Raw genomic sequence first — 24,596 nt, 5'->3', positions numbered from 1 at the left:
GGGCAACTCTCGACTTTAGTGCTATTTTTAGTTGTTTCATACAAATTTGAGATCTGTAGAAATCTTTTTTTACCCCAAAGTGCATCACAATTCTGCGGAAAAAAATATACATAACTTCTAGTGATGTTTTCGTAAAATGTTAATCTTAATGATTTTTTTTTTTAACCCATGCTATGAATGCCCAAGAACAGATAAGAGATAACACTGCCCGCCACCACTGCAGTCTATTTGCAATGTCGAGTATATGGAGCGCAGTCAGTGCACAATGCTGGCGACCAGATAAAAGGGGCGCAACAGAAGAATACAATCGGTGGGCTCCAGGTGGCAACAAAGCAGGACTTCCTTCCCATGGACAAGATAAATGGAACGTTTTTTTATCAGGTTTGATGTTGTGTCATTGTGAGCTGAACTGAAACGTCAAGTTCACAGGCCTTTTTATCTGATCGGGGACGTTGACACTCAGTTTGTGCTTTTCGGCGTGAGGTTTTCGTTAGCGAGTGTGAGAAAGGAGGAAGCTGCATTTGAAGTTTTGTATCACAAACTTGCGTATAAAAATTTGTTTTGAACAAGGACCCTTGTCTCTATTTCCTTCATGAGTTGCGAAACAGCATTTTTTTTTTTTTTAACATGAGTTTTAGGGGGCAAAGGTGGCGCTCTCTACAGAGCACTACGGTTGCAATGTAGATCGCAGACTTCTGCATGAAGCCAGCTCCGGGAAAATAAACAGCTGTTCTTTTTAAAGATCGGCCTTTAGTTTGCCTGATGGCTCACCGTTGCTAACAACACATCCATTTTCAGACAAATCCTGTCATATACCGTCACAATCATACCTGTGGGAAATTTAGTCTTCCCGTTAACCTAAAGTGAATGTGCTGTCAGTGTCTTGCCCCTCTACCTTTAAAGCCCGGTGTTGGCGTTGTCCATATTTGAAATTTCAGGCCTTCCCCCTCAATGAAGGCGCTCCCAGAGGTCATTGTGGTCATGAAGGTGGCATCACTGGGAAGAGCAAAAGGGTGCTTTCTGGACTGCAGCGCCTTCTTCTCGCAGCTCTGGTTTTTGCTGTCGATCTTGTATAATATCCCCTGGTACACACAATCAGTGACATGCAATTTAATGTAAAGTATTTTTTTTTTGTGTTGAATTTACTCCATTTTATTTTTTTTAGGTGGTCGCATACAATAAAATCATCTGGATTCAGATATATTTGTTAAGTAAACGTACAGAGTACTGTACTTAAAAAAATAAAATAAAATAAAACGGATCTGGATCCAGATGATTTTCTTGTGTGGAAGCGGTTGACAAAATAAAATATCAACACATCATTTTTGTCAGTGTGGGAGACAAAGCTATTACCTCCTCAAAGAACACCAAGAGGTCCAGATCCAAGGTTACGTTCAAGGGAAGGCTTGAGTTCGACTGGAAGCGGAGTTTCTTATTCATCGAGTCGTATGTGAAAAGTCCGACCGCTTTCGTTTCAGCCCTTCCTCCCATCTGGCCTCATCCACAAGCGCGCAATGAGTAAAGAACACATGATTTAGTTCTTTCAAAAACCCATTCACATTTTTGGGTTCAAAATCAAAAGATTATCACTCACCACCGAAAGTGATCCGGTCATATTGGGTGAACCTGAAAGACATTTGTTTCCTTTTCACTTACAAAACTCACTGAAGTGATTCGCATTCGGCATGGAAAGATGTCAACTGAAATTCTTACGACAAGGCTGATGATGGTCTGCATGGGCAGAGGCAGTCCAGCACACGAAGGCAAAAAGCAGAACAGCTGTGTACATTTTCGCCACTCCAAAAGCGGTTTTCAGTTCAAAACGATGGCCAAAAACGAAGCGAAGCCCATCTGCCTTCCTGCGCAGCTCAAGCAGCTTTTAAAAGGACGTACCATAGCCTGAGATGACGTCAAAGGGCCAGCTTTCATAACAAGCCCCCCTGCTTTGTTCCAGCAGGTGGTGACCTTTTAAAAAAAAAAAAAAAAAAAAAAAGGATTCCGGGTCAACTACTTTGTTTATTTCTTCTGCAACTGTAAAACAAGGTCAAACCCGTTTGACTCAACGAGCCTGCATGCCGAACTCTGTATCAACTAGAAAAGTGTCCAAATGCTGATCCGGGAACAAAGTCTTCCGGCCATCCGGTGAGCCTTAATGGGACGTGGTCGTTGAGTTGTCGGCGTGTTACTGGGGGTACTGGGGATTAGATGCTCACAGCTGGAATAAAACCAATTCTCCCAGTAGGGGTTTGGGGGCGACCCTTAGGGGCGTCCGCCCTCCCACCATTTTTTTTTTTTTTTTTTGGTGGGAAAAAGTTTTTTTTTTTTTTTTTTTGAGGGGGGTGGTCACTACATTTGGGGTAACGTACAAATCCTCTTAGCAAGGAGGAAATGTGCATGAAGTCATTAGCTTTGGAGGGAGTACATTCAGCCACACGGAGGTCATCTCATCAAATAAGCAGGAGGAGAATGTCAGAGTAACTTCCATTCAGTGAAAACTTCCAAGATGAAATAATGTGATGTGATGATAGTCATGCAGGACATCCAAATAAAGGCAAGAGAGTGAATGAAAAGAATAACTGCGTGATTGTTAGATGAAATGACAACTTACACCATTAAGGATAAAATGTCAAGTGTGAGCAGAGGCCGCCCCCCCCACCCCCACAAAAAAATGAACCGTGTGAAAATGACGCCATCTAATTACCGTAAATGAAATGAAAAATGACGAGGGTGGCCCGGTGGGGGGAGTGATTAGCGCGTCGGCTTTGCAGTGCAGAGGTCCTGGGTTCGATCCCAGCTGTGGCCTTCCTGTGTGGGGTTTGCATGTTCTCCCCGTGCCTGCGTGGGTTTTCTCCGGGTACTCCAGAGTACCTCTCACATTCCAAAAACATGCATGGCAGGCTGATTGAACACTCAAAATTGTTCCTAGGTGTGAGTGTGTGCGTGGATGGTTGTTCATCTCTGTGTGCCCTGCGATTGGTTGGCAACCGGTTCAGGGTGTCCCCCCTCCTACTGCCCAAAGACAGCTGGGATAAGCTCCAGAACGCCCTTGTGCGGATAAAGCGGATCAGAAAATGGATGGATGGATGAAAAACGACAACAGCAGCGATAAAACGGAAGGAGTGCATCTGGAACGTGGTTTTCCCCCTCCAAAAATCGACTAAAATGAATCAAACAGAGATGAGAATTTCCGACTTTTTCGGACCACAACGACTATTCTTGAGATAAGCGTAAAACAATTGAGACATTTTCAGGCCAGGGAGCTGTCTTGGCGTTGCAGTCGGTTTTTTTTGTGCCTTTTCCCGTGTGTGTCCATGAGAGGCTTTGCCATTTAATGCATAGTGTTCATTTATCGCTTCAGTTAAATTCCTGTTGCTGTCGCTATTGATGGACGTGCGCTAACGTTAGCGCTAGCTAAATTGCACTAGCGCTTCTTGTCATTTGTACCTGTTTAAATGAAGGATAAGTGAATACAAGATCATGAGGCCCCTCTCAATAAATTCATAAAATAAATGGTGTGAAAATGTCATTGTGAAAATGAAAAATGGCAGCTTGAAAAGTAATCGCTTCAGGGAGTGTGTACAGGCAAAATAAGGAAAGATAAAATACTCAACGCTCCAACTGTATTCGTCCGTGGATGGCGCGATAAAGGCGAAGCCCCCACATTTGCTTGCCCGACGATGTTAGCGACGCCCGCTCGGGATGCGTCTCGTATGATCTCCCTTGCCGGCCAATCGCATGGCTTCATCTCAAAGCATCTTTTGTGCCAGCGGATTATTTTGCTTCGGGGGGGAGCAGCACATGCACAGGTACTGTTTGTCGTGCAGGTGCTGCAGGCCTGTTCCTGATAAGATCCGCCGCTCGGGGACGGATGGAGCGGGCGTCCAAGCGAGGAACAGGTGAGCGGTTGCGGCTATCGCCCGCTTGTCCAAAATAATCCCACCGGTTCCACTTGATAGTTAATGCAGAAACGTCTTGTGCCTGAGCTGTTAGCTTCTTTTTACAATGTTTTTTTTTAATATTCAATGCAGAGCAACGATTCAAAGCGGTCATTTAAAATCGACGTTCCTGCCATTTGAACAGCCCGGTGGGCGTGGCTGATGTATCCCCATTTTTTTTTTATTTTTTAATTGGCCCAATTGATAGGGGCCCCCCGTGAAATCTACCCAGCAACCGGTCGACACAATGCAGCGCTTGCAAGGCAATCTGTCGCTTGTAACCAGAGGAAGGTTGAGCACGTTTGAATGCGGCGCACTCAATGAAACATGTGACAAGGTGTGATTATCCCTCCGCCAATAATACCAACTCGCTTGTAAACAGATGTGTGTGTGCGGGGTGGGGGGCTTAATTCCCGCTTCCTCTTCTCCCCAAGCTAATTGGTTGGGCAGAATAACCAGGTAGCTAATGAGTGGTTGCTTTGTCACCATTGTTGTGTTCAAATCATCTTAATGGTGACCTTTGATTGGTCACTAGCGCCGCTTAAAGGGAGGATTTGAAGCCAGCTCACCCCAGGCAACAGAAGCTCTTGCCCCATGCAAGCTGCAAACTAACGAAAGACAAATATTTTATCCATCCATCCATTTTCTGATCCGCTTTATCCGTACAGGTCGCAGGGGAGAAATATTTTATATTTCTTTATAGAAATTAATAACCACAAAAATTTTGCCTTATAATAAATACATGCCAACACTTTTTCTATATTTTTAAATAACAGACTACGTATGTAATCAATAACCGCAGGACAAACACAGTACCTCAACAATATGCTTTTTTTTTTTTTAAACTTGCGTTGTAACAGAAGCTCTTGCCCCATGCAAGCTGCAAACTAACGAAAGACAAATATTTTATCCATCCATCCATTTTCTGAACCATTCTGTATTTGTTTTGCTTATATTTTGTTTCGTTTTTACCTCTTCTAAAATCCGCGTATAGGGAGGGAGGGGGGGGGACACCAACCAAAAATCTTCCAAAAACGCAGATGAAAATAGTTTGACCTATAAAAGGTTGCGCAATACGGACTTCACCATGTGTTGTCATTTACAGCTCTGACCTTTCAGAAAAAGATTCTAACCCTGAATAAACTCTAAGCTAACCCTTAATTCATGACTAAATGAATCAGTGCATTCCATACTATATTATTATTATTATTATTTTTTATTAAGATTAAAACTTGATGTGCTAGAGAAAAAAAAAGCAAATCCAGATTCTAAATCAGCCTCGAAAATTTATCTTGAAAAATTTACTTGCATCTCAAAAAAAAGAAAAAAATTGTTGACCAGTGGTTTTGAAAAAAAAAAAAAAATCTGTGTAACGATGGGTGCCAAAGGACAAACTGGTGTCGGTCGTACTCTGTTGTCTGCATTCACGTCGGTATTGGACATAAAAATTTCCTCTCAATTGCCAAACCTGGATGAAGAAAGTCAAGAAAGAAAATGAATAAAAATAAAATCTGGCATGGACTCCAGCTCAGCCGTCGCCATAATGTGGATAAGCGTTTTCGAAAACTGATGAGTTCATGCACTACAGTACAGTGCTATGTATCAAGAACTTTTTTTTTTTTTTTTTTTTAACAATGAACAGGGGCGAGGCTTTCTCGGTTGGGTGTCTGGTTACGTTCGGCACCACCTGCAGAGACGCCTTAAAGGGCAGCGCTGCAGCGTGCCTCCGCCACTCGTTCGCTCCTCACAAAATGGACTCCAGCGCCAGACCGCTGGGCCTGAGCGCCCACGACCTGCTGCGCCCTCCACCCCCCCTCTTCCTGCGGGCTTCGCTGGAGCGGGGTTACCCGCGCACCCCCAAATGTGCACGCTGCCGCAACCACGGCGTTGTGTCGGCGCTGAAGGGCCACAAGCGATTTTGCCGTTGGCGGGACTGCGTGTGCGCCAAGTGCACCCTCATCGCCGAGAGGCAGCGCGTCATGGCCGCCCAGGTGGCACTCAGGAGGCAGCAGGCGCAGGAGGAGAGCGAGGCGCGCGACATCCGGATGCTGTACACCGGTGGGGGGCCGCCCTTCGTCGCCGACGTGCGTGCCGCCACTGGCCAGCCGCCAGATTTGGATGTTTTGCCAAATGACGCCTCGAAAGACGGTGAGTTTTGAATGTTCGTGTGCTCGCAAAATGTGCGGGCAACAGGAACACAACTGTGGATTTTTTTTTTAATGTTCAGTTGTATTGAACTTTGAAGTACGCCAAGTTTGCGTTTCGTCATTTAGAACTGTTTTCGTACATCTAAGAGAGAAATTTGATGTAACGCAAACAGTTTTTGTTTTGTTTTGTTTTGTTTGTTTTTCCTGGATTTAAGTGCGGTGTTACTGCGTAATATTGCAAAACTTCACAAAAATGTTAAATATACTTTTTTTAGGAGCAAAATCACCACATCATTTTTTAGTATTATTGTCTCAAACTCAGGATGATTTTTTTTTTTTTTTTGCAGCCTGTTAGTGTGACCGCGGGTGTTTGGTGTGTGGATGTGATTTTTTTTTTTTTTTTTTTAATCACTTACAGCACAGGTGTCAAACTCAAGGCGCAGGGGCCAGATGTGGCCCACCACATCATTTTAAGTGGCTCGCAAAAAACAAATCAAAGATGGCAACTTCCACGATCCCTGCTAAAATCTGGACCAAATTTTCATATGCGATAAATCGGTGACATTTTGTCAGCATTTTCTTGTTCCCAAACTCCTCGTTGCAGTGACTTACACAAATGATTGAATAAAACGTTATTCTTGACTTCTTTAAACAGTTTCAGTCATCACGGCCCTCCAATGGAAATGGTAATTAGAATGTGGCCCGCCACAAAAACGAGTTTGACACGCCTGACTTCCAGGCTACCATAGCTGAGGCTCATGACAGGTTTCGACGAAACGTAACTGAAGTGACACCAAGAGGGGAGGAAAACATAATTTCACCCGGTCCCAATCATGTCTTTTTCAAAAGCTGCTGTGAAGAGAGAGATCGGCGACGAGAACAGCCAATTTCAAGAATAACAGGAGATGGGAGATTTTTTTGTGGGGTAGCATGAGAAAGTTGCAACACTCAAGAAATCAGACATCATGATTCAATTATAAGTTGCAAAGTACCAGGGAGATGAGAGAGAAGAAAGATCGGTTTAGTAGTACAACTTTTTTGTTTTGTGGAATACTTACACAATAATTGACACATCCAGTCAATTTTAAGCGGCCCCCACAAAAAATTAAGTTTGGGAACCCTGCTGTAAATCAGTGTTGGTCAATGTGGCACTTTTTGAGATGGTGGTACCTGGTGGAAAAAATATTTTGTTTTCTTGCAGATGTGTTGTTGTGCCAGTGAGATGTTTTGTGCTTGATGACGTTTCATCCTCGTCAGAAATTTGACATTTGTTGCTCAGAATTCTGTGCATTTGCCAAACTTGATTGGAAGACGCCGCTTCCTGTTTCAGACGATCGCCTGTGCAAGTACCTCTACGAGAGCCCGCGGCGGTCGTCCTCGGACCCCGAGTCGGGCAGCGAGTCCGACAAACCCAAGGAGTCCCAACGCGACGCCCCGGAGCCAAGTGCCAGATTGTGGAAAGGTGACGGCGTCAAACCCGCCGATGATCCGACCTCGCCTTGCCCTGTCAGGCCTTCTTTCGGGCCTACCAAGTCGGCTTTCGCGCCGCTCTATATTCCGCCGCCGGCCGCCGTCGGGGACGGCGTTTACGGGCTGAACCCTCGCCTGGGCATCAATCCCTTATGCCTGGCCTACTCGTCGGCCAACGCCACCAGCATGGCGGGCTTGATGACGCCTTACGTCACCTCGGGCTTGATGCCGGTGTTCCCGCTGCGCCCTCCGCTGGACGCCTACTCGTTCCCCGGCGTGATCCGAGACCTTTCGTACCTGCATGGAAAGGAACTTTTGTGCAGTGCTGGCGTGTACAAGCGCTTTGCCACTGACAAGTGACGCCATCGTCTTCACGTGTCCATTTTTTTTTAAACATGTAAATGTTGTAAAATAAATCCGATGCAAATATGTTTTCTTATTGTCTTTGATTACACGAAATTGTATATGTAATACATTATTCAAGAAATAAAGTCAGGAAAGGAACCGTATTCTACACAAGATTAAAAAAAAACCCTGCAGAGTTTGTAGGGCGATTTAAAAATAAATACATGTATGATGACAGTCATGGCTGTTCCAGAGGGCAGCAACACAGATTTTAATGAAGATTGTGTGTGTGTGTGTGTGTGTGTGTGTTAAAACACACACACACAAACAGATCTTCATGAACGATTTTAATGAAGATTGTGTGTGTGTGTGTGTGTGTTTAAAACACACACACACAAACAGATCTTCATGAAAACCATTTAAAGCAAACAAAACAAAACAAAACCGTTTTTATGTACATTTCAGTCGTACTAGTAGTAAGTCGTGCTAAAACAAAATACAAAAAAAACATCTTTACAACACTTAATTCAGATTGGATGCGCTTTTTTAAAATTTCTTACATTTTTGATTCTTTATTTTTTTTTCACTTTCCAATTTTTTTTCTTTTGACAACCAATCGGACTCAATTTTGGTGGACTCAATTTTACGTAAGTGACAACTCGCTCCGCCGGTTGGAACCAACTTTTCACTTGGAATTATGTGGGATTGAAACGTTGAAAATTTTCTTCACCTTTAATAACGGAGATACCGCAAGCACATTTTGTAACCACCCCACCTTTAAAAATAAATGTAAAATTTGAACAAACAATTTTTACTGGTCTATGATTTCAAAACGTGTAATTTCTCGTGATATTTATCATGAAGCGATCATATATTTATTTGGGTTCACAGCCAAAACGAAAGAAATAATCACTACTGTAGGATGAAATTGTGTTGGACAGCCCTGCGGATGCTCAAAATGCATTCTGTAGTAGTGATTGATGTACTCCTCCACTAGGGGGCATACTGCCTCCATGATTGAAAAAAACCGTGCCTCCTCTCCTCGTTTTTTTTTTTTTTTTTTGGCGTTACTTCCTCCCTGTGGAAATCTGGGGCAAAAAGCAAGCACGTGTGGAAGGGCCACACGAGGACCTTGGTGGAGGTCTTGCAATTCAAGCGTTGACAGCACCATGCAGGTAGAGTGGCACATGCGCAACTGACCTCGTGACATTGCATAATCAGGTTTTTACGGAGACATGGAAACAAAAAATAAACACTTTGCGTTCCCTTGCAAAGTGTTGCATTCTTCGCAAAGATTACGCAGTTTTTTTTTTTTTTTTTTTTTTGCAAGGGGTCTCTTTTTTAAAAATACGCTTGATGTACTTCTGGGTAACTGAAAACAATAATCATGGAGGGTTTTCACCCGTTGACGAATTTATTGGAATTTTACTTGGAAATTGGCTTAAAATACAAATACATTAAATCTCTTCTTGAGCTTGAATACGGTTTCCAAGTCCTCCTCAATGATTCTCTCTTTACCTTAAGTAGTTTTGTCTCTCAATCAACCGCGCATGAGAGTCTACGTAAGCCAAGCTGACCCGGAAGTATATAAACACGCATTTAAAAAGAAGCGTCCCCTTGGCAAAAAAAAAAAAAAAAAACATTTTCGTTATCTCGCAATCTTTGAGAGGGAATGCAAACTTTGTGAGGGAACGCAAAGTTTTTTTTCCTCCTTCCATGTCACTTTAGGGGTTCCGTAAGTTTTCACGGCAACTATGTTGATCATGTACATGTGAAAGATATCGATGCAATATCTGATGATGTCAATGAGTGACGCCGGAATATGGAAACTGGTCCATAAAAGATATGATAAATTGAATAACTGATTTTTTTTTGCTGTTGAGACATTTATACTGTACCACATAAGCTTAAGATTCATCGTGATATTAACATTTGATACTGGTACACCGATACTGTACCGCAAAAGAGGGTATTGGTATCATGCTACTGCACCATCAAATGCAAGTATTTAAATTAATATAATATTCATATTTGATGCTGGTGAACTGCTACTGTGTCAAAAAAGATCACAGTAATATTAAATGCGTTGATGTGGCTTCTACGCTATCTAAGATGACATGATTCAACGTGATATCTGTGTTACATTCTGGAATATTGATACGGCACCATTAAATATCACAAGATAAATCATCACAATATCACTACAGTCAAGCCCCGCAATATCGCAGTTCAGTGTTTGTTGTCCAGCTATATCACAGAATTCTTTTGGTGTGTTATTGTAGTTATTACTTTAAAAAATACTGTATAATATAAAAATGTCACCTCTTCCTCTTGCTCTTCTCAATGTGTTGTGTGTGTTTAAGTGTGTTTGTAAAAAAGTGAAAAAAAAAGTCTGGAAACGCAGATGTTTTCCCTACCATGATGAATAAGTCTCATCAATGATCGTGACAACAATATTGATCAAAATAATCGCGATTATCATTATGGCCATAATCGTGCAGCCCTAATATCAATATATAGTTGTGTATTGATACCATTCAAGATTACAATCTAAATCACAACGTCATTATTGGTTGCTGGCGTCGCAGTACTGCACTGTAAAATGTAAAAATAGGATTGCGCAAGCTATCAGTATTTGATGCTGTTGCTGGACGTGACATTGCTAACGTTGAGGTTATAATATGTATTTAATCCGTATAATGTGAGCGTCTAAGTGGGCGGTAAACCTTCTATGATCTTTAACTCTTTTTTTTTTCATTTCAGTGTGCTTGCAAAGGGCTCATTGTTGTAGCGACCAGAGGGCGACTTCCATTTCATTAGGGCCCTGACTGGTATTGAACCACAGAAAACGGACGTTGGTGCCGCGGGGCCTTTGGTCAGGATGACAAATGGCAGAAGGCAGAACTGCTGGAAGGCCACTAAAACAAGTGCATTTGTCTGACGTTGCCTCACGAGCCAACAAACTCGCATCGGGGATCGGCAGATGCGAGCGATACTTGAGATGATCACTGGTTGCAAAAATTCCAGAATAATCCATTTATTGCAAAAAAAAAAAAAAATTCTTACTACAATATCGATACGCTCAAATATTTTGTGTGTCACGTTACGATATCGCAGTCCAATTTTCCACTCCGCAACACGCTGGTGCCCATGCAGGAGTTCAGAACATTCTGAGAGGGATTCTGGTCAGCATTCATTTTTGCCATCGTTTGACGATGACCGTCCACTTTTTTGACCCGCTTTAGCCAAGTCCTTTGTCGATTTGATCCAAAACGGCGCCACAAATAAATCAGCATGTTTGTTTTCCGTCACGTTCCGCCTCAGCGTGGGTTCATGTCGAGGTCTCCTCCCGCCTAATGATGTTTATTTTTATGATCCTGGCTCATGCGGAGGGCATAGCGCTTACGTTATGCCCACCCGCCCGCCCGCCGCTTTATTCCGTCGGTCTGGAATATGCAAAGCGACGCCGTCTTCGGGTTCACCCGCAGTTTGAGAGGATTTGCTCAAGTTTGTCGCTAATCCCGCCGGTGACCTGATTTCTTGCTAAGTGCATGGCTGCTACTTTTCCAAAGGTAGACCAAGGCGGCAGAGGAACATTTCACACACGTGACCTGTATCCACGAACGACAGGCATCTTATATATACGGTGATAAATAACGTGCCGTATTCTTTGTATAACAACACACTGGAATACAATAAATAGGAATCATATGACATTGTAATAGGACTCAAGCAGTGGGTGTGAATTGTAAGTGAATTGCAAGTTTGCTTTGACGAGCATTCTTTTTTTTTTTTTTAATTCACGCTGAGGGGTTGAGCAGCTATTTTGGGCTAAAAATAGGAATGAATATGGACACAAAGTGAGAGGAAGGCGCTGTTTTCTCCATGCAGGAAGCAGAAGAAAGATGTTAATCAGGCAACGAGTCGATCATGCTGTGCCAGAACATTTGTATAAAAAAAAAAAAAAATGTCCGAATCGAGACTGCAATCACGGGGCTTTGTGCTGCTATGGCTGCTGTGACAGCCATTTCCCCTTCGCCATTCATATAGCGGATGAAAAGGCCGACATGTGAGTGATTCATTTGAGTGGCGTTGGGTGGGGGGGGCCTGACTCGTATTCGTCGTTGGCTGGATGTAAAGGGGCTTAGTGATTGGGGCTCAAGTGCTGTACATGATGCTAATTGCACATCCGCTGCAATTAGCTTCCGGTGCCGATTACAGAAAAGCTAAATGAGAAATCAGCATTCCTTCAGATGCCTTTAAGTGGGACCGTACCATTTGGATTCTGTGGTGGGGGGCAGTTAGCCACAACAGAGGCGCACAGTAAAAGTCACATCTTGCTGAGGCGCAGGCACAGGTGATGTTATTTTACGCAATACGTAATTTACGTATTGGCAATAGACTGGTTCATTGTCCAGTTTGCCATGTCGTGGAGAAGCATTTCATTTTTCTGTCTATTACTATGTGTCACTGGCATAGATAGATGAAAAAAGAGATACGTTATTTGTCATAAATAAATCATTTTCAGACCAATTGAGAGAAAGTAGCAGAGTAGCAGATTGGCGCTGACGTCCGCGACGAGACTTGCTCACATTCCAACCGCAATACACACATGCGTCTGTCACATTAGCCGGTTCGGTTCCTGGTTGAGCATTTTGAAAAAAGGAGCGCAGAGAGGAGGAAAGAGAAATGGTCTCAATTGCGACGCCGCCGTGGCACTGCAGCTATGAAAAAACAATCTCGAGGAGGATGGATGGCCAAGGCGGGAGAGGAAAGGCAGGGAATGAAAGAGGGAGGAGGTGGGAAAGTCGCAGGCTGTTTAGGCCGCTGGCGCAGATATATAGGGGCGCTATGTTTACCAACGGACACCATCACTCATCCGCCTGTGTTGCCAGGGCGATCTCTTTGAAAATGAGAAAATGACCGCCGAGCTACCCCTGGGCTATATCATCTTCCCAGAGGCAGTTTGTCCCTGGATAAACTTCATGGATCTTGGCAAGAGTTGCCTTGTGTCATTTTACCCCTGCAGGATGAAGAGAGGTTGCTTCGGACAAACGCATGGACCGAAGGGCACAACATTAAATGTTTTGTGTTCATGAATTATAGAATAAGAATCAGAAAACCTTTATTCGTTTCACAATGGAGAAATACCCAATTTACCGCAGCAAAGTTCTGAAAGGACGAAAGTAGAAGAACAAAAAGTATAGGAGCTGCTGTAAAGGCAGCCACTCTCGCGGCGCCATCTTGAAGTCATAATAACATAATAACAAAACAATACAACACAGCAGATAAAACACAGACAGTCATTCAATCTTAACCACTTTTCTGCATACTCTTTGTTGTTTGAAGCAGTTATAGATGAAAGTGGATGAAAGTTTAACTTACGCCAGCGAGAGCGAGAGAGCGCCGTCCTGTCTTTTTGCTTTGCAACCGGAAATCTGAACTTGCCTCCGGCTTGCAGAAAGTCACCAACGAGCCTGTCATATTGCTCCATAACCTTGCCACAGTATGTTAGGGGAGAGCACAGATCAAGCTAACTGGGCATATTCACATGCGGAGGAAGCAGGGCGTGGCAGTCATGCGGTTGGGGAAACAAAAAAACATTTCGAACCAAAATGGGATGAAAAAGAATCAGAAAATCCTAACCTGACCATGAACCCTACCCCTCATCCTAACCCCAAAGCCGAACACTTAACCCAGTGACCGAACGAAACATAATCAGAATCCTCATACGAAACATAACAACTAAAATCCGAAAGTAGCCCTTCACACTAACCCAAATAATTCCACTCCCATAATCCTTAACCTCACCTAAATGTGATCCTAAACCAGGGTCTGGTCCTCAAGAGCCCGTATCCATCCTGTTTTAGATGTCTCAACATGCCCAACACTAACCGAAACTCCGACCCTAAACTAACCCTAATGTTAGCCTAACTAATCCCTAGACTTCAACACTAACGCTACACCTAATCCCTTAACCCTGACTATACCACAAAACGAATTACCAACCAAAAACCTAACCCTGGGAATAAATCAACCCCAATCCTTCAGATCATCCGAAAGCTCCCCTAATATAAACCCAAGTCCTAACCCCTGAACCTCTCAATAACTCAACCTGAATCTTAAGACTAAACACTAACCCATAACCGTAGCCCAAACGAGCTCCCCAAGGTTGCTTTTAAATATATGGCCGCAACCAGGACAAATTGCTTGTGTAGCGTTAACGTTTTTCTCTCCAGGGAGCTCAACATGCCCAGTTTACTTCCCTTACTTTGGGTTGCGTGCCATTATTCAAGGCATCGGAGCCCCCCTCCTTGTCTCCAGCCATCCTCTCCAACCCCTCCTCCCTCAGACTGTCTGTCCACAAACACATGACGAAGATGACATTGTTGCAAGTGTGACTTCTTTCTGTTATTTTTACTGTAAGAATAGACTATAACTTCATTGCCATTGGTCGTGGTTGGTTGGCCGCTATTGCATCCCGAACCTTCAAAAGCATCCTGCACGAACTGTATGTACGTTCTGTGCCAGCTGGCAGGCAGTTAGAAGCCCGGCGGAGGATTAACTGGTACCAGTGTGCCAGCCTATAAATAGTCGACCAACTGCTTCAGGAAATGAACCGTCCCAAAGGCCCCTGAACAGGTTTTCGCCTTTTTATCCACTTCCACTCTGTTAGGATTCTTTCTGCCTGCATTCCCTTCTGTTTATGACTGAGGTTTCAGAAAGAGAGAGAGAGAGAGGGAGAGGGAGAGAAAAAGATTTCAGACTTATGTCATTTGGTTGTTCATTTAGAAGGTTACAAGGCTGCTGCTTGGCCCAATGAATGAGAATTTCATGTTTGTTTTTTTTTTCCCTTTAAACTCAAGACCGCTTAATTACAGTCTGAGACCTAATTGAGGCCAACATTTTGAAGACTCAAGACCAAGTCAAAACTTTAGTATGAATTAATCAAAACTATGAAAAGAACTATGAACATGACCCAAATCTCAAACACGAACCTTAACCCCGAACCCGAACCGGAAAACTGTAACCACTAACCCTAAACCCTAACCTCTAACCCTAACCCTTAAGACTAACTTTAACCTGAACCCTAACCCTAACCCCGAATTCTAACCTTAACCCTCTCAACGTAACGCCTTAATCCTAACCCCAAACCTCTAACCTTAAACTCAAACCCTAACCCTAACCCCTTACCCAAACTCTCACCCTAACTCTAACCCTAACCCTAACTCAAACCTCCCAACACGAACTTTAATGCTAACCCTCACCCTCAACCCTAACCCTGTAACCCTAACCCCAAACCTCCTAAACCAAACCCTTAAACTAGCCCCTAACCCCTAACTGTTAACCCTAACCCTAAGCCTAAACTTTAATGCTAACCCTCACCCTCAACCCTAACCCCAAACCTCCTAAACCAAACCCTAAAACTAGCCCCTAACCCCTAGCTGTTAACCCTAACCCTCAGCCTCACCCCTAACCCTAAACCCTCACACTTAACCCTAACACCTAACCCTAGCCCAAACCCTAACCATAACTCCGAACCCTAACCCCCTAAACCTAACCCTGGCCCCTAACCCAAACCAAAACCCCAACCCTAACCTTAACCCTAACCCCAACCCTAACTTTAACCCCTAACCCTAAACCTAACCCCTTACCCTAACCCCAAACCCGAACCCCGAACCCTAACACTAACCCCTAACTCCTAACCCTGACCCCTTACTCAAACCCCTAAACGCTAACCCCTAACCCTAAACCTAACCCCTAAACCTAACCCCTTACCCAAACCCCAAACCCTAACCCGAACCCTAACACTAACCCCTAACCCTAATCCTAACCCCTAACTCCTAACCCTGACACCTTACCCAAACCCCTAAACGCTAACCCCTAACCCTAACACTAAACCCCTAACCCCACCCCCTAACTGTTAAGTCTAACCCTAACCCTGAACCCATAATCCTAACACCTAACCCTAGCCTTAACCCTAACTGTAACTCCTAAACCTAACCCTAACCATAACCCCTAACCTTAATCCTAACCCAAACCCTAACTTTAGCCCCAAACCCTAACCCCTAAATCTAACCCTAACTCCCAACCCTAACCCCTAACTCTAATCCTAACCCTAACCTTGACCCCTAACCTATGACCCCTCCCAACCCTAACCCCTAACTCTAATCCTAACCCTGACCCCGAACCTATGACCTTAACCCTAACCCCTAAACCTAACCCATAACCCTTACCCCGAACCTTAACCCAAACCCTAACTTTAACCCCTAACCTGTAAACCTAACCCTAACCCATAACCCTACTTACTTTACTTATTTATTTTCTCACTGTCCTTTAAAGTTATATTTAAAGTTCAGTTTTCAAGGAGTCAAGGAATTTTACTTTCCTCAAAATTCATCGATGCAAAGATCCATATTTTTGTTACATCAACTGAAACAAATTTCCACATGATATGGCACAAAATGATACTCGAAGTCCCAGGTTAGCCCATTAAGACTTGTGAAAATAAAGACATTAAACTAACCTGGGCTGACGTAAATAGGATCAGGAAATAAGGGAGATGCTTATTCACGGTTTGAATGCGCGCAAAGAGCCTATGATAACAGTTTTAGTCATTGAATTAACACTAACTTTTGAAGTCAATGAATCATCGTTTTATTCATCGTGATTTCAATCTCACTCAAAATAATCGTGATCATAATTATATCCATCATCGCCCAGCTCGATTCTGAGCCAGAACACAGTTAAAATGGAATCCATTCCAAAACTGGACTGATAGCCTCTGCCCACCCACCAAAGTGTCCTTGCTCGAGTACTTGAGCACTTGTCAAGGCTGCCTGCAACCTGACAATTGCTGCGGGTGATGGAACTGTTTTATTGATATTACAGAGGGGAGAGGGGAAGATTCGCCTTGCTGGACGGTGCTTCCCCAAGTCCCCAGATGGGGGCAGCATCTCCTCTAAATTGGACCAGCAACAGCGGAGGAATGGCGTGTGACATTCACAGGTCATTGCATCTCTTTGTCTGGGCGCACGGGATCAGCCCCTGGCGTTGTTCTTCTTTGCTCTCACGAAGAAAGATTGCTCCTTTGCTTTCTTCCTTTTTTTTTCTTTCTTAGACCGTTGAGAGGTACAGTTAAAGACTGATATCATTATGATGTCGAATTTTTGCCAAGGCAGATAGGCGACCCCAAGCCCTCGTTCTCGCATGGATTGTCCTCAAGCATGGGCACAGATAGTGTGGAGACAGGGTAACACAACCCTAACCCCACCCACACACCCTAATGATGACAGCACTATTTGTCCCCCCACTCTCACGATGGAAGAATGCATGTATCTTCAGAACATGGGTGGCTATTGACGCAAGTCTCAAGAACGAACAAACGACGGCAACATTTCAGATCAAAAGCATTTCATTTGACGAAGTGCTTTGCTCCAACTTGTCAACCTTATTTTCTGGTATACTGCATTTATCCACAAGTGGCTTTTAACACAATACTTTATCATGGTGCAGAATTCAATGCTCACAAAGTGAGAGAAGAATAATTTAACCAAAGAGATAGATGAACACAAGTCTGCTCCTACTAAACCAGGGAAGAAATAATATTTAGCATGTTATGTGTTCTGTTGTATTATTTTTATTTTATGTTTACTGTTCTGTCAAGTACTTTGTTACAATTGCAGCTGTGGTGAAAGTGCTATATTGCGAAATATGTATCGGATTGACAAAAAAAACCAAAAAACATAAATCTGACGTCTTACGATTCGCATGGAGCCACTTGGTGTGATGGGAATTGCTTTGTCCCTTCCCCCGACGCGAGAGTGTTTAGAACACAGAGGATGGTGTTTTGTGTGCATAAAAACGTGATTTTTGTTTTTGTTTTTACAAGAGCTCAATTATATTTTTATGGAAAAAGTGCATTCTTTCTTCAGTTGTTCTCGCTTGCTCTCAATCATGCCGCTGAACTCACTGTTACTATAACCACTGATATGGTGCATGAGCAATAAATGTAAATACGGCACATCCATTTGAAAAAACACGAGTGGTCGCCATCTTGAACCGGGAGTCCCGTGATGGTCCCGTCTCTCCATTTCATTCATTTCTCCTGAGACCACACGTCAAAGAAGGACAACTCTTGGCATTTTTCAGCCATTGTCATGCACTTTGTTTGGTTAAAAATGTAAAGATGTGGCTTTCATATAGCAACAACAAAATCAGTGGCCGTTTGGACTTTTTATTTGATTGTTCCCCGTCCCCCCATCCCGTAGTTCCAAAATCCCATCTGCGCCCCTGCCCTTAAACATCATAGGTCTAGTTTAGTTAGATGTAATAAGGATTTAGCATGGCCAATGACACCAAGAATGATAAAAAATAAAATAAAAAAAAAACCATGACGTCACCATGACGCCCCTCTTCCCTTCCCCCTACCCCACCCTCAGCTCCAATCACGTGTCATGTTCCCGTGTCCCAACTGGAGCACTTGGGAGTTACATAATACGATTTGGCAGGCCGCGACAACACTCGGATGCATCCGCGGTGTGTCGAAACCACGAACCTGCTGCGAGATGCTGTAGCGTGTCACTCCACTTTAAGGTTAGGAGACGGAGCGGAATGCCAATGAATCTTATCGTCTTCTGTTACGTAAGAGAAACACCGGTGGGGGCACAAGTAAGTGGCAGAAGTGGGCCGGGTCAGAAGCGTGATAGGCTGGTCCTTCTGATGGCGAAAACGATGTCTGCACATTAATTGATGTCCTTTCCCAAATATTTATGAAAGCTTTTGTTAAATTGTTAATTATTACCATTTTATGTTTGAACATTACAGTATTGTCTTTGATGTTAAAGTTACCTGGATTATATTCTCTTGAATAATTTCTTAAACATGTTTATATTGAGCGCGTCTGATTGGCTGAAGGAAGCAGGAAGTGTTTTAGTAGCCCGGAAGAAGGAGTTGTGTTCTCGAACGTGCTGCGGTGCAGACGTCTTTTTTCCCCTTTTAATAAAACTGCATTCAAAAGATTCCGTCTCTCCTTTTGCCCATTCTTTAAGTAGAGCTATCCGCTAAAAACAACGAACCCCTCAACTTACATTTATAATTTCCTGTATTCACAGTTGTAACCATTAAATATAGCACAAACTGTGATCCCAAAGCAGCAGGTTAACATTCTTTCAAATTCATCTGACGTTACGTTGGAAAAGAAATGGCTTACGGGTGATTTAATTTAATTTCCCGAGATACATAACACAAACGTAAATGTAGTGGCTCGCCATCGCCAATATTCCAGTAGCATTTGTCGTAATAATTACAGCTGTGCTAAAAAAAAAAACAAAAACAAAAAAACAAAGAACAAAATAGCTCAATCGTGTTTTTCTTTTAAATTTTGTTCCCATCTAATATCCTTTGACCGCACGCTGACCATAGGTTCCCGCTGAAGAAGCTCATTTCCTTTGCGGGGAGCTGCTTGATGTGTTTAGTGTTACCATGGTGACCCTCCTGCACAGCAGACGAGACAATAATGAAACCTCTTAATATGCCGCCCGGAAGACATCTCTCGCAAAGCCACCGAAAGGCAGAAAGTTGGTTGGAAGAGTGTCTTACTTTATTTTTATTTTTTTTTTGTCTTAGCCGCGTGACAGGCGATAGAAAGGCTTCTCAGGCTGTCCTCGTGAGTAAGCTAAAAAGAACAACACTAAGAATGCCGTCAAAGTGACGAGCTGAAGCCGGCGTGAAGGAGGCAGAGGGGAGGTGTAGGTGTTACATTGATTGGCGCCAGGGAAAAGCATCTGCTTGGTCGCCTCTATTGTTTCCCAAACAAGAATACTTGTGTGAGCAGCAAAGAAACGGTTGCGTAAGAAACATTTGGCATTGTCTCTTTTTTTCCCACTACCATTGTCTTTTTTTTTTCCTGCATTTAAAGAACCTTGATCTGCCCCCCCCAATCTATTTTTCTTCAAAGCGCCCTTCGTTTCATTTCTTTTCTGCAGGCAATTGAGAGTTACAACACGTGGGCAGGGAACATCAGGCTAGTGGTGCGGATACGGAAAATGAATCCAGCCGAGAGGGGCCCAGGTGTTGTCATGACTCAAGTGGCATTGAAAGATGGCGAATCGCAACAACGGACAATTCAAAATCACAGCTCGAGAGCAACCTTTTTTTTTTTTTTACACCATCGACCAATGTCTTGCCAAGTTTTAATTTCATTTCATGTATTTTTAATTGACGGCACCATGACGCTGAGTGTAATTTGTCTCACACACCAGCTGGTTCCATCTTAGGGCGATGGGTGACAGTGCCGGCCCAAGTCCAATATACCGTATTGGCCCGAATATAAGGCGGCCCCGATTATAAGACGACCCCCTCTTTTTCAAGACTCAAGTTTGAAAAAAGACTTTTTGAACACCAAATTAATTTTTATACAGAAAATAATTACAGTACATCTGAAACAAATGTTTATAACAATATATGTGAGAGAAAAAGCATGTTATTTGGCCATCTTCGACCCACCAGATTGTCACTACGTTTCTCCATTTTCTGTTATTTTCTTCTTTTCCTTCTTCCCACTATTTTTTATTTTTCTTCTTCGTGCTACCGCTATTTTTATTTTTATTCTTCGTGGCAAGGGTCCACTTTGGCCTGGGGAGTCAAGTTCAGCATTCGCTTCGATGATATCTGGCGCCATCTAGCGTCGTGAATGGGTATAACGTCTAGACCCCGAATATAAGACGACCCCCACTTTTTCAGTCTTATTTCAATGCAAAAAACACCGTCTTATATTCGGGCCAATACAGTAGTCCCGCACGAAAAAAAAATAAGTTATTGGAAATAGAGGTGGGTATCTGGTAGTTTTGAGGGTTTCACGGCCACATTTGAAAACCTTTCGTGACATTCATTCATTCATGAGTGACCAACCATCGCACACAGTATTGATGTGGGAGTCATAAACACCCATTTTAAGTCGGGTTCCTGATATTGTCTCCTAAATGTACAGCGGCTTTCTTTTTCTTGGGTTTCGTAGCTCCGTCTTCTATCACATCATTTGGCCTTTTTTCCCTTTTCCAAAGAAGGTCTTCAAAAGCGATCGCATGTTATCCAGGCCACTGGTAGGGTGGCGTGGCGAGTCACAAGGCAAAGATACGGTCCTCGTTAGGGAGTGAGGACACACCCGGCTCACGGGTGAGCGAATGGCGAGGGCGAAGGCCTTGTCGTGAAGGAGACACAGACGATGATGGCGGCGCAAACGTGGCGGTGAAACAAATTGGACGGCCGGCCGTTTGTGCTTTGCATGCAAAATGTCTTGTTTTTCTGGAATCGGTTTTGATGGGGAAAGTGCAACCAGCTCGCCAGCGCCTGGAATATTTCAGTCACAGCTCAAGCCCACACAGGGTTCATCGAGTCACTGTTCTTTCAAGTCCAACTAGCTAATTAATCAAGCTGCCAATCACATGTGAAACGCTGGGCTGTTTTCCATACTCTTCGCCGTTTCAAATGTGTATTTATTAATTTTGCATTTGCCTCACTGAGCAAAATGCTCTTGTTTACATTGTATTCACATCGGGAGACGCTACCAGTCGCCTGCGCTACACAGAACAAGCGTGTAGCTTCGCTTTCTACTTGGCTGCTAAAAGTTCTTCGGACTAAAGATGCCCCATGAAAACAACAAAATGCTTGACCGTTGCGGGGGGATGCCGACGTGCTAACTTCAGAAGGTTCCGAGCTGGTCTTTCGATGCCATTTTCCGCTGCGCTCGCCGGGATCTTCTCTATCCACAAACGATGGCTCCTCCCCTCCACCCCCCGTCGACTGCTTTTACCGAGTGACTTTTATTAATTAAATACGGTGTACTGCCTCTGGATGTGCTTTCCCTTTCCACTATTCCCAGACACTAATAATTACATTGGCATTTAGCACCACGATAAGCCGACCCCTTTGGCCTTTCTGAAATGTTCCCTGGGCTAGGGAGCAAAATATATACACCCCAGCACCGCGGCTCGTATTGATCCATCAGCCTTGCCTTTTTGGTATTATCCAAAGAAATACGGAGGCAACGTAGGCCTAGTACTTAAAATAAATAACATGAGAAAAAAAACCTCATTAATGGCTAACATTGAGCTTTTTTTGGACTGAATAAAGGGCAGAAATAAAATGACTTTACCGAAGAAAGTGCATCCTTTGCTAAATTGAATACATTATTCAACGTCTGGTTCAAACCCCTTTTTTTTTTCGTAATTAGATCGCGTAAACGTTTGTGTTACGGTTCTGGCCTGGTGCGCGTCTGACTCCAGCCTGAAGAACCTAAACACCGTACCCAACTGTACTGCTTGGTGAAAGCGTGGACTGAGAATAAAAACTTGACGATGAGATACGTTTTCTTTGGTGGTTTGGCCTCTGCATGTTTGTGGGGGTGGTAGTATTGTCCACTTTATTTTCAATATTTTTTGTGTGGGTTTGTGGCAATAAAATGTCTGCTTTGCACACATTTGCAAGGTGATACATTTGATAGCGCTCCAATGGCAACCAATATTATCTTCTTAGCAGGTGGCCAGACAGTATTGGTACTGTAGCAGCATGCTGGGTCTGTTGAACATTGCACGGTATTTCACTCTACTCTCGCTTCCTGTCGCCAATTGTTACGTGAAATTTTATATTCAATATTGGTTTGTACACATCAGGAAAGAGCAACCAATTATCGTCTGCAAAGTAGGTAGCAAAAGAACGTCATGCATGACCCACCAAGGATCGATCAAAAAACGCCATTGACGTTCAACATGTGCATTGCATCGTGATGTCGCATTAACGTTCGCAACACGTCGAAATGTTGACATCCAATTTTTACATTGAAGCGACGCTCAAACTTTCTCGGTTTGATTCATCGGCGCATCTTTTGAAAGCTTGTTTTCCTCCTCCTCCTGCCTGAAAATAAAAACGGTCCGAGACCTCTCCTGCCGTCTTCGGGGAACGCGGCGGCGGCGAGCGTGAGATAGCATCCTTTCATTTCCGCTAGCCCCATTAAAAAGATGGGATTCAAACGAAGACGAAAGTAAGGCCTATCGCTGGCAGCCGAAACCGATTGAGTCCCTTTGCTCAGGACCTGCTCGAATAAACCCGCCGCGGCGGCGATAAGCGAGCAGTCATTTCCATAGACAAAAAGCACTGCCTACAGATTAGATAGCGCCGTCCGTCTGCCTTATCTTGCCGTTGCTTCATCATAGAAGGGGAGTTAATCGGGAAACCGCTGCCTCTCATCCTTTCATTAAAGCAAAACAAAACTAAACAAAAAAAAAATGAAGCACACAGACTATTACGGTGAACTATCAGTTATTCACGGAATGCTATTTACAAACACACCTATTCGTTTTTTTGTCTGTTCAACCTTTCTCAACTTTCCTCGGCTATTTGCTAAAAACTCACCTTTTAGTGTTTTTTTTTCTTCTTTAACACCGTAACACTGACAGGTGTACAACTACAGTGAAGCTCAACATCTGGCAAGTCATAGCTCGTGAAATGCATAAATGACGAAATGTCTTTGACTAATCACTGAGCGTATATCGCTCATTCCTAAAATCAAACATTTTGAATCACATCAATCACACAGGAACGAGAGCAAAATTCACCCAATTAGCGTGTTTGTATTCATTGTGGAAAGCTGTCGACAGTGGGAAATATGTCAGCTCGCCTGTTGCTGTCACACGTCGAGGTCATGCCAGTTGGCATCCCGGTGATGTGCGACCCGCGGCAAGACACTTGTGATGCTCAAAAGTCATTTACAAATGCCTAATATGTATACTGTGTGTGTGTGTAAATATAATTATATATAAGTGTGGGTGACTGGTTAGCATGTCCTCCTCACAGTGCAGCGGTGAAGGGTTCGATTCCAGCCAACCTGTGCGGAGTTTGCATGTTCTCCCCAGGCCTGCGTGGGTTTTCTCCAGGTACTCCGGTTTCCTCCCCACATTCCAAAAACATGCATGGCAGGTTGACTGGGCACTCCAAATTGTCCCAAAGTGTGATTGTGAGCGCGAATGGTTGTTTGTCTCTGTGTGCCCTGCGATTGGCTGACAAGCAGTTGAGGGTGTACCCCGCCTACTGCCCGAAGACAGCTGGCATAGGCTCCAGCACGCCCCGCGACCCCTGTGAGGAGAAGCGGAATAGAAAAAGGATGGATGGAAGTTACTGGAGAAAAACAGCAGAAAAAGAAAAGCAACTACAAGATGAAGTGGTGACTTTTTTTGCGAGCTGTCGCATCTGCTCCTCCCGTTCCACTGGTCCTAACAATTCTCCAAGAGAGTGCATTTAGTGTGAACGTGGGTTTGTGTATTTTCTTTCCTTTTTTTTGGGGGGGTGGGGGCTTGTTTATCGCGGCTGCATATTATCCTGCTCCAGCTGCTGCGAGAAGACAAGTCCAGGTATTTATGGTGAGGATAAAAAGTGTGTGCATTCCCTGTCAACCTACCACAACAGTGCAAGATTTACAACAACAGCAAAAAAAAAAGGAATGTTCAATTTGTATAGGCGGCCCGTCTGTTTTGTATGCTTCCCAATGGATTTTGCACTGTGTGTGTGTGTGTGTGTGTGTGTGTGTGTGTGTGTGTGTGTGTGTGTGTGTGTGTGTGCGTGCGCACACAGAGCCCGCCTGTGCTGAAACACCAGCAACAGATAACAGATGGTCCCCCCGCATTAGAAGTGTTTTATTTCCCCG

General features: G+C 43.7%; 2 protein-coding genes across 3 annotated transcripts; one reads left to right on the top strand and one right to left on the bottom strand.

Moving 5' to 3' along the window:
• Positions 1-860: 860 nt before the first annotated feature.
• On the bottom strand, positions 861-1,876 carry LOC109520296 (ependymin-1-like). The gene is made up of 4 exons (XM_019877422.1): positions 1,714-1,876; positions 1,595-1,626; positions 1,354-1,491; positions 861-1,082 (listed from the first exon to the last, which is right to left on the bottom strand). Exons 1-4 carry the CDS (start codon positions 1,787-1,789, stop codon positions 876-878), a joined length of 453 nt encoding a protein of 150 aa, XP_019732981.1. The 5' UTR covers positions 1,790-1,876; the 3' UTR covers positions 861-875.
• A 1,954-nt stretch (positions 1,877-3,830) lies between these two features.
• LOC109520304 (doublesex- and mab-3-related transcription factor A2-like) lies at positions 3,831-7,983 on the top strand. Of its 2 annotated transcripts, XM_019877428.1 has the most exons (3): positions 3,831-3,896; positions 5,578-6,083; positions 7,413-7,983. In XM_019877428.1, exons 2-3 carry the CDS (start codon positions 5,687-5,689, stop codon positions 7,910-7,912), a joined length of 897 nt encoding a protein of 298 aa, XP_019732987.1. In that variant the 5' UTR covers positions 3,831-3,896; positions 5,578-5,686; the 3' UTR covers positions 7,913-7,983. The 2 variants fall into 2 exon arrangements, with proteins under 2 accessions (XP_019732987.1, XP_019732986.1); XM_019877427.1 differs by lacking the exon at positions 3,831-3,896 and having other exon boundaries at positions 5,555-6,083.
• The last annotated feature ends 16,613 nt before the right edge of the window (positions 7,984-24,596 follow it).

Source organism: Hippocampus comes, unplaced genomic scaffold, assembly GCF_001891065.2.
Source record: "Hippocampus comes isolate QL1 unplaced genomic scaffold, H_comes_QL1_v1.1 scaffold143, whole genome shotgun sequence".
Classification (NCBI taxonomy): Eukaryota; Metazoa; Chordata; class Actinopteri; order Syngnathiformes; family Syngnathidae; genus Hippocampus; species Hippocampus comes.
This window is presented reverse-complemented; position numbering and strand designations above follow the sequence as displayed.

What these genes read in the sequence shown, in the direction of transcription:
- LOC109520296 (XM_019877422.1), bottom strand. Translation starts at nt 1,789, where the DNA reads ATGTACACAGCTGTTCTGCTTTTTGCCTTCGTGTGCTGGACTGCCTCT. An exon ending in AGACCATCATCAGCCTTGTC is followed by an intron (nt 1,627 to 1,713) that starts GTAAGAATTTCA and finishes AATGTCTTTCAG; the next exon opens with GTTCACCCAATATGACCGGA. An exon ending in TGACCGGATCACTTTCGGTG is followed by an intron (nt 1,492 to 1,594) that starts GTGAGTGATAAT and finishes GGATGAGGCCAG; the next exon opens with ATGGGAGGAAGGGCTGAAAC.
- LOC109520304 (XM_019877427.1), top strand. Translation starts at nt 5,570, where the DNA reads ATGAACAGGGGCGAGGCTTTCTCGGTTGGGTGTCTGGTTACGTTCGGC. An exon ending in AAATGACGCCTCGAAAGACG is followed by an intron (nt 6,084 to 7,412) that starts GTGAGTTTTGAA and finishes TTCCTGTTTCAG; the next exon opens with ACGATCGCCTGTGCAAGTAC.